This window comes from Fopius arisanus, unplaced genomic scaffold (genome assembly GCF_000806365.1).
Source record: "Fopius arisanus strain USDA-PBARC FA_bdor unplaced genomic scaffold, ASM80636v1 scaffold00002, whole genome shotgun sequence".
Taxonomy (NCBI): Eukaryota; Metazoa; Arthropoda; class Insecta; order Hymenoptera; family Braconidae; genus Fopius; species Fopius arisanus.
In genome coordinates this window covers 1,884,968-1,894,565 of record NW_011887741.1, presented here as the reverse complement: position 1 = coordinate 1,894,565, position 9,598 = coordinate 1,884,968, and the positions used below count along the sequence as shown (strand labels likewise).

General features: G+C 38.7%; 3 protein-coding genes across 5 annotated transcripts; 1 reads left to right on the top strand and 2 right to left on the bottom strand.

The window, feature by feature from the left end:
• Positions 1-760: 760 nt before the first annotated feature.
• LOC105266864 (glutamic acid-rich protein-like) lies at positions 761-3,845 on the bottom strand. 2 transcript variants are annotated; one of them, XM_011305308.1, is made up of 4 exons: positions 3,638-3,845; positions 3,355-3,520; positions 1,243-3,259; positions 761-1,145 (listed from the first exon to the last, which is right to left on the bottom strand). In XM_011305308.1, exons 2-4 carry the CDS (start codon positions 3,355-3,357, stop codon positions 958-960), a joined length of 2,208 nt encoding a protein of 735 aa, XP_011303610.1. In that variant the 5' UTR covers positions 3,358-3,520; positions 3,638-3,845; the 3' UTR covers positions 761-957. The 2 variants fall into 2 exon arrangements, with proteins under 2 accessions (XP_011303610.1, XP_011303614.1); XM_011305312.1 differs by having other exon boundaries at positions 3,355-3,497.
• A 235-nt stretch (positions 3,846-4,080) lies between these two features.
• Positions 4,081-7,315, top strand: gb (genderblind). The gene is made up of 10 exons (XM_011305280.1): positions 4,081-4,301; positions 4,560-4,837; positions 4,912-5,134; positions 5,225-5,340; positions 5,404-5,674; positions 5,737-5,860; positions 5,929-6,129; positions 6,193-6,342; positions 6,641-6,818; positions 6,884-7,315. Exons 2-10 carry the CDS (start codon positions 4,702-4,704, stop codon positions 6,943-6,945), a joined length of 1,461 nt encoding a protein of 486 aa, XP_011303582.1. The 5' UTR covers positions 4,081-4,301; positions 4,560-4,701; the 3' UTR covers positions 6,946-7,315.
• Positions 7,136-9,226, bottom strand: Vha14-1 (V-type proton ATPase subunit Vha14-1). Of its 2 annotated transcripts, XM_011305290.1 has the most exons (7): positions 9,122-9,226; positions 8,547-8,614; positions 8,151-8,185; positions 7,987-8,068; positions 7,773-7,855; positions 7,575-7,697; positions 7,136-7,496 (listed from the first exon to the last, which is right to left on the bottom strand). In XM_011305290.1, coding segments are annotated over exons 1-7 (423 nt in total). In that variant the 5' UTR covers positions 9,124-9,226; the 3' UTR covers positions 7,136-7,466. The 2 variants fall into 2 exon arrangements, with proteins under 2 accessions (XP_011303592.1, XP_011303601.1); XM_011305299.1 differs by lacking the exons at positions 8,547-8,614; positions 9,122-9,226 and having other exon boundaries at positions 8,151-8,350.
• Between the last annotated feature and the right edge of the window lie 372 nt (positions 9,227-9,598).

Sequence of the window (9,598 nt, the reverse complement as noted above, 5' to 3'; positions counted from 1 at the left end):
CTTCACAAATTTGTCAGTGATGTTTACTTGATTTACTTCAATAATAATTTAATACCGTACTTACTGTTTTGGGCGAAGATATAAAATACGACGTAAATTTAAGGCCCGGATGGATTATCTGGAGAATATAATTTACTCCGAAATATGATATTGCAACAGACTGGGCTATTCTCCACTCCATCATCTCTGTGGAAAAATCGGATGAGAATATTATAGACGAAGTAGATATATGGAAAAATCGGAGTTGGCTAAGGGAAAAATGACGATAAACCCCTTTTTTTTTTTCAAAAATATCCTATGTCATATATTTTATTGATAAATATACATATGCCTAAAGAATATACAGGTGATAGTAATATCTACACTGTTAAAATTTCCAAATAATACCCAATGACTCGAGAAATGATTAAATCGGAAACTATGAGTAGAGTTACACTCAATTCTCGGTTAATTCCACTAATAAAAAAATCACTCATATGTGAAAAATGAAAACTTGAATAATGAATTGTCATTTTCAGATCGATACGAATTAATGTTTAATCAATAAATGAAAAGAATATGTCAATATTTCGAAAATTTTAACAGTGTACTCTCGCAGCATCAAGTAATTTCTTAACTAATACATACTAATCAAAATTTTAAATCAATCTATCCGAATGATGCCATTTTACACGAATCAATTTACAACTAATTTATGCATTTGACATACACAAATTCTTCTGTGTGCTGAGAAAAAGTGGATGTGAGGTGAATTGAGAGAAACTATTTAAAAAAAAGTGTAATGAATAGAGCAATGATTACAGAAGAATATCGAACGTAAATTTCTTTTGATTTCTCATTTCTCCGTACAAATACTCCGTGCTCGGTATATCGCATAAACTATTTGATAGTTTTAAATGTCTCTCTAATGTGAACCGTATTCAACTTATAATTTTATCGTACGCATGTATCCTTTAATCACGACTTCTGAGGCCTTCCTCGTTTATTCATCGTTGTTTTCACAACTGACTGTCTGATGACGCTGGATTGTCTCTTCCGAAGTGTTGATGGGCTGCTGTGGGAACGCAGATGACGAATGTAGAGGAATCGAGATCTGAAGACTTTTTTACATCGTCGACACCTTTGAACTTTCGATTTTTCTGAAACTAATCAAAACGTCATTTATTAAATCCTCAAAATCCCTTCAATTCATCCAGATAATTTCCAAACCGATAAAAATTCAGATAAAAATCGAGTCCTCACCAATTTTCTTAGTGGCATGCTGCAGCGAATGTGCCAGCATCATAGCAAGACTTGAAAACCACCTGCCACAATCCCTGCAATTCATTTTCCTGGTGCCAGCATTCCTCCAAGACCTGACTTTCCTGACCTTCTCGAACCTCTCCTTCCTCCTCCCCTCGATTTTCTTCTCCTTTTCCCTTTTCCTCAAACTCCTCGTCGCCCTACTCGTGTCCTCGAGTGACTCCTTTTTCTCCTTGAATCCCCCAGTCATTTTTTTTTTCAGCGTATGCATGAGTCTGACATGCCTGGCCAGTGCCACCACTACCTCAAACCTCTCGTGACAACTCTTGCACTTGTACTCTTTTTTCTCCCTGCTGCCATCACTCGTCGATTTGAGCCTGGCAGCCCTCATAGGTCCACTCCTCCTGGTTTCAGTCCTAGTCCTCTCTGACATCCTCTCCGATGGTTTACCCTTAGAGCAAACCCTGGCATGAGTCTCCAGTGCCCTCTTACCCCTGAACTCCCTCCTGCATCCCTGACATTTGAAAACCTCGAGTCGTCTACTCCTCCTTCTCTCAGCCCCATCGTCGTAATCACTGTCATCGCTGTCATCGGGCTCCACGTCGTCATCCTTGTCCTCGTCATCGTCATCGGAATCCCCAACCATGATCACATCATTCTCCTTATCACTAGAGCCCTTCTCCTTGCCATCCTCTAGAGTTATAATCTCCCTGTTAACATCCTCCACGTCGATATCAATAACTTCAATTCTATTCTTCTTCTTTTTTCTCGGTTTATTCTTCCTCCTAGTCTTCATGTACTTGGTCTTCTTCATGGTCTCATTCTTCTTGCGTCGTCCCCTCTTCTTCGGCTGCACCCTCCAGCCATTCCCATATACATTATCGTCATCAACCTCTGCCATTATCGCTGGTTGAATTATTATTTCGGAATCAGCGCGATTAACTGCCGTTAATTGTTGCTTCCTGGGTCGTTTTATCCTGAGAACCTCCGGTGATGTCTGTGTATTAAATATAACCTCCTGGGGGAAACTCTCGTGGTCCTCGACATTGATATCCTCAAGAGTCTCGTAGGAGGAGTCCATGTCCACTCTGGAGTACATCTCTGCCTTGACCTCTCTGGACGCAGCTTTACTCCTAGGGATGTCTCGTTCGAGAATCTTCTCGATGTCGGCCAGGGTGAGATCTGAAGGGTCCGGTGGGGGCTCATCCGAGAGAATATATTGCACTGACTCCTCCATAACTTTGGTGTTGATTTCCTCCTTCACTGGGGCTTTCCTCACTGTCTCCTCAGGTCTCTCGATGCTTGGGCTCTCCTGCACCACGAGGAAAACATTTTCCGAGGGCCAGTGCTCGTACAACTCAGGATTCACAACATTCTCCTCAAAATTTAGAACTGGTTTTGTCAGAGGCTCAGTCAGATTAACATCTTCGTCTGCGAATGAATTTTCCTCTTTCACGTGGGTAGAATTGAATTCCTGGATTATTTCCTTCTGGTGAATTTGTGGTGTCTCTTCCAGGGGCTCTGGGGGTTCTATCGGCTCTGGTACTATTGACTCGATATTTTCCATCGAGTAAATTTGTTTTTTGAACTGAGGTGTCTTTTTAACCGTTCTTACAGCTCCCTCGCCTATCAATTTCTCAACGTCCTCTTTCATGAGGAATTGAAAATCCGAGGGTGGCTCTCCAGACTCGTCGTAAACAGCAACAGCAAATACTTCTTCTGAATCCTCGACGGCGTAGAGGGCCAGCTGTTGACCAGCTGCTGTGATAAATGTAGCTATTGTCTCCTCATCCGATTCATTATCCTCGGTGTCCAGGAGGCCGAGATCTGGAGAGTACTCCTCGAGTTCCTTCTTCATGTTGTTATTCTGGAAGATAACTGGGGAAATTTCATCCTCCTTGTGGAAGAGGTTGAATGATTCCTCTTTCACGTGAATCATTTCAGTTTCCGAGAGGTGTATCGAGGGGTTGGAAATCTCTGGGAGACCATCATCAGACTGGGAGATCCTCTCGTTAACCTGTTAATTCAGAACATGAATTATCGATTTTTATGACTGAAACGACAAATTAAAAAGAGTAAAACTCGTAAATCATTGAAAATTTATAAACTCACCATGATTTTCACTCTGAATCTGTCTCCTTTCTATAAATATATTATGACATTCTAGCTTCAACTTTTCCCTAGTTGTACTTTCGCCAATTGCACATCAACCCAACACTCAACACTAATTCCCCAACGAATATCATTTCCTAATCCTAAAACCGATAATTATCACCATCTGCAATGAATATTCACAAAACCGATGAAACCCAAAAAGATAATCAATTCACCCCTTGCAGGTTATGTTTTTTATATTTTTAGGTGAATAGTGTGGAGTATGTGATTTCTTATTTACCTCTTGCTTCCGATTTTAAATACTCTTCACCTTTTCCTCGAATCACTTGTCTCCCAAGATATTACATAAACTCAAATTTTCAATCCGAATTCATCAACTCCTGGACTGTTATTTTCGGATGCAAGTTGATAATAAATGGAGATCAATTGTGATGCATTGCAAAAGGCATAACTAACACAACATCTTGCGTATACTTTATTTGGTATATTTAGTTATCAATCATTAAGCCGAATCTGCAATTTTCAACGAGACGAGTGGTGGGGTGAGCACGGGTCACGTCAACACCGAATATCTCGAGAACAAATGATTCAATTTCCTTGAACTCCTGCTCATTTTGAAGATCGCAAAAAAATCTGGAGAATGGAGGAAAAAATGGGGAAATTCACTCAGCCGATTTCAAGATATCGGCGATTGAAGGACGAACGTTTTCTTCTGGTTTTCATGAATTCAATATGGCGGGACGAGACGCCGAGCGAGGGAAAAACGAGAAAAATTTCGACAAGAAAGTGTGAGTTATATATTCATGTGTCCACAAATACCTGATATATACACTGCGTATATATAACGCATATTGCACACCGGGGGTTGAGGTATCGGATCAACGAGAGAAGAATTAATTCATTCGAATTTAATGAACCGGAGGGTTTGGGTGATTGATCGATAGGTACGTAATCACTGAAAAATTTATGTCTTTGTTATAATTTTTGGAGTGAAGAACATGTGCATGTCCAGGATTTGCCCTTGAAATCGGTTGGTCAGTTATGGGCCCACGTGGACGTAACTGATATAACCCCGGTGTTAACAATCTCAATGTCGAGATAAGTGACGCACTTTGATACCAATTTTTTCAAATTCAAATTACTTAAACGTACGAAGTAAATTGTCTTGATTACTGGATTAATTATTCTGGGGTTTATTGCAGAGAATGATTGTGTCTGATCACGGCGTGATACATTCATCGAGAACATTGCATCAGGATAGGTCGAATTTATAATATTTTCTGAAGAATTATTTTTTACTATTTCAATTTATTGTGGATATATATCTGAGAATTTTTGGTAAAAATGACGGAGAGAGTTGATCCGAAGGAACTCGAGCCCATGAATGCCCTTGGTGGTGAACATGAGAGAGTACGGATGAAGAAACAGTTGGGATTGATGGAGGGGGTTGCCATAATCCTGGGAATTATTTTTGGATCAGGTAGAGTGAGAAAAAATATCAGTCGATAATGGAATAAGTGTTTTATCGTCTCGGTGTTTTTTTTTTATTCGCAGGAATTTTTATATCACCCAAGGGGGTTATCCAGGAAGTGGGTAGTGTTGGTCTGTCTCTTGTGATATGGGTCCTCTGTGGGCTGTTGTCGATGATTGGGGCCCTCTGTTACGCAGAATTGGGGACCAGTATACCCAGGAGTGGAGGAGATTATGCGTATATTCACGAGGCCTTTGGTGCACTGCCATCATTTTTGTATTTGTGGGCAGCTAATCTCATCTTTGTGTAAGATATCAACGAAATATCGACCCAAAAAATTCCAATTTTTCCTGAATTTTTTAACATTCGTATCTGATTATTAATTTTCATTTCCAGACCCACAACAAATGCTATTATGGCACTGACATTCGCTGAGTACGTGCTACAGCCTTTTTTTCCAAGCTGCTCAATCCCTGATGGCAGTGTGAGACTGATAGCAGCTCTGACAATCTGTAAATCCCCTGAATCTATTTAAAATAATTATTGAATTACTAAATTAACACTTGAATTTTCAGGTTTATTAACATTCGTTAATTGCTACGACGTGAAGGAGACGTCAAAAATGCAGAATATTTTTATGTTCGCTAAAATAACAGCCCTGGTGATCATAATCTTCGCAGGACTTGCATGGCTCATACTCGGCAAGACTGAGAACTTTCACGATTCGTTCAAAGAAACCACCACTGATCCTGGAAGAATAGCTGTTGCCTTCTACTCGGGTATTTTCTCGTACTCTGGATGGAATTATCTCAATTTCATGACTGAAGAGCTGAAGGACCCCTACGTGTGAGTATTTAATGATAATTTTTACAACCTCCTGTTTATTAATTCTATAATTCTTCCAACAGAAATTTACCTCGTGCCATCTATATTTCTCTGCCTCTCGTCACTCTAATTTATGGTCTCGCTAATATTGCGTATCTCGCTGTTCTTAATCCTACGGAGATGATGGCCTCTAGTGCTATTGCAGTGGTAAGAACTCTTGCTCTATTTTTCTATCGATGAAGTAAAGGAGGCCAATATATTTTCGTTATTTTCAGACACTAGGGGACAGAGTACTGGGTTCAATGTCTTGGGTGATGCCTGTGCTCGTCGCTGCTTCAGCATTCGGTGGTCTCAGTGTTCACATCATGACTTCCTCGAGGATGTGCTTTGTTGGGGCACGCAATGGCCATTTTCCCGCAATGCTCAGTCATATCAATGTCAAACGCCTGACACCCACACCTGCTCTCGTTTTTCTGGTAATTAAACACCGAATTTCATACCATAATCTATCGATATGAATTAAATGACTTTTGTTTCAGTGCATATTGTCGTTGATGATGCTATGTACGAGTGATATTTTTGTACTTATAACCTACTGCAGTATTGTGGAATCATTTTTCATAATGGTGTCGGTTGCTGGTGTTCTCTGGTTGAGGTATTCACGTCCCAAAATGGAGAGACCAATAAAGGTGAAGATATTATTTTCATTACAATGAAAAAATTCTGATAAGTGAAATTTAGAAGTTTTATTAAATATCGAGGGATCTTGAAAACCAGGGATTTTACGAGGAATGATGAAAGAACTTTTTTTATTGGAAATTTAATTGTCTACAAAAAAGTTCTTTTAAGGTTTCCCTCTGGAATCGATGGGGTTCTCCCCATAAATCGATTATTAAGAGCATTTTATTCGATTTATGGGATTTTATGGATTTCACTTTTCACTTTATTAAGTCGACAGTTTTATTCCACTCAGTTATTCGATTTCAGGTGGCTTTATGGATTCCTATAACATTCGTTGTTATCTGTGCCTTCTTAGTCCTTGTTCCCTGCTATGTGAGGCCTTGGGAGGTATTCATGGGCACTTTGATCACAGTATCTGGAATTCCCGCCTATTTTGTGGGAATTGAATGGAAAAACAAACCCGACTGGTTCCAGCGATTAAATGGTAATTTATTAGATCACCTAGCACTCCAGTTGTTGTTTTACATTGGCGAACATTTATTTTTTCAGTCAAAGCCACTCACTTCATCCAGAAGTTGTTCATATCAGCAAGAGAGGAACTAGATGAGTGAAAATACCCTCGGGTTTAGGAATTGTTCCAAAGATTCGTCATTTTTTCATACCAAATACTGATTGACTGCTCCTCATATCATAAATGAATCTCATCACGCTTCGCTATTTATTTTGTATTGAAAAGGGCATTGATGATTGGTATTATTCTACATCATACAACTACAAATACTATTTTTCGGTATTTTCTTCCTATTTTTCTTTATTTATTGTATTCATAACATCACGCACAGAGATAGGATTAACGTTAACAAGTGCTTTTTTCTTGTTGACTAAAACAATCTGGAGTAATAATTTTTTCTTCAATCTATTTACAGAAAAATTCAAATTTTTACATGCGTCGCATGAATAAAGATGTTTCGATTTTGTCAACAGGATTTTTCTTTCTTTAATTTTATCTCTCAGTTAATTAGTGCAGCACTCGGAATGTTATTTTATCGGATAATCAATGCGACTGGAAAATCCAGTGGGTAGAGTGAATTATTTATATTTAATGCAGAATTAAAACTTTCTGTTGATGGATTCAGTGAATATCCTCAGGATTGAACATGCCCTGGAGAAAATTAAGTCGTTGATTTATTATTCTTTTGATTGAAGGGGATTGACGTGTTTTTGAATATTTATTTCATACCTTGGCACGACGGAGGATTGAGTCCTTACTGGCGTCATAGGGATGATCCTTGCTGGGAATTTCAAGGACTGATGGGACGGGTTGTGTGTGACTGTCGATCACATGACGAATCATCTCTGCTACCTGCAAACAATTTTATTCTCTTCTTCATTCAATTCAATCAATTCAATCCCCAAAATCAATAAAATAAATCCTCACGTTCTGGTTTATGAGGATGATGTCGATGTCATCGCGTTTTACAAAACGTTTGAACGTGTCTTCAATCTCACTGACAGCAGTGTCTGCAATTAAAAAATACATGAAGGATTTTCAAGACAAAACAGCTAATAAACTTGACTCAGTTGTAGAGAGCATTCTGTTGAATATATAATTTATCACTGGATAAAAAGAATTAATGAGAATTGCCATTTACTTTTATCCACAACCATGAAATTGGGCTGACGATTTTTGTTAATCTCTCCAACTCCACCCAGAAGAAATCCCACACACGTATCCTGGAAAATCAATCCTCGAGATTACAATCACTCATTGCTCACGAGAAAAATCCCAATTATTTGGATAAATTTGGGTACTCACCTCGTCTCCAATTACAGCGAGGAGTTTTCCCTTTCCTGCGGAATGGAGAGCCATATTAATAACAATTTCACTGGGAAATCAATCGATTTTGAGATGTTAAATTGTTGGAGGTGTTATTTATTTTTTTGAAGGATCAGTTCAGATCAGGGAACCGTCACACCTTCACCCTCGTGACCAGCTGACTACTCCTACAAAAAGTGGAATAGAATTCATTAGGAATATGAAACCTGAGGCACGTGGTGGAGAAGACAGGCATCAACTAGTGCTCGTCGATAAAGAAGAATTCCTGGAGTCAACTTCATATTAGTCAGAGGAAAACAACCTTCAAGATCAAGATCACCTCAAAACCGATTGATTTGTTTATTTATAACTGGATAGACAGAAAAAAGGGCTTACGGTCTATGTAAGAAGAATCCTCTCGTATTGGCCGACGTCTCTTCTTCTCACCGGACTCGAACTCCGCCCTGAGGCCACAATTATCCAATTATTTTCGTTTGTTTTGTTCTTTTTTATGAGAATAAACATTTGACGAAATAATTCAACCAAATTCCAATGTGATTGAGGTTATTCTGGGTTTTGGATATCGAAAGGAACTTGAGCGTAAAACTGTCCACCTCCAGAGAGTAAGTTTTTTTTATTTTCAAGAAAATCCAAATTTTCCATTTTTTCGCTCGATTTTCATTTCGTTATTGTTGATTTATCGTGGAAAGGAGTGCTTTTGGAAAAATTTTTACTGGACCTTTTTTTTTAGAGGATTAAATTTAGAACAGAAAATGTCAACAACATTTTTTTCTGAATTCATTAGCAGTCGAGATAATTAATTTTTTAACTTCTATTTCAATCTCTCAATATTCTCTAAATATTAATCAACTGAAAAATGACAAGTCAATTGCCAATTGCACTTCGATACTTATCAATGGTCGCTGATTAAATCTATTGAAATATTGCTATGTCATCTAGGAGCCACTTACATCCTCAAGAAAATTAATTCCGCGTTTCTGAAAGTCTCGTCTCTCACTACAGCTCCTACGTCCCCAGTTGATCTTGATATGTTTCTGGCAAATCACCAATACTCAAATGTAAATTGTGACACAGGCGTTGAGCCAGAAATGACCCTCCCTGCGATATTAAATTAACCCGAACCAAAGCTATTTTATTTGTGTAAAAAAATATATTCTAACACCAGGAAGGAAGCTAAACGAGCCAGCATGCCTGAGCCAGTGAATCACCAGGTGAATGCAGCTCGTAGAACATTTCAGACACTCTACGAAATATCAAAATTATTGAACACCAATTTAGATCCAGCGACGCTGAGTATTTGTGTCAGATTATGTGAAAATGGTGTCAATCCTCAAGCGTTAGCCACTGTTGTCAAAGAGTTGCAGAGAGAAGTCAAGGCTCTTGAAAATGCCAATGCCGACAGTGGAAAAGGTACATTGAAATGAGTG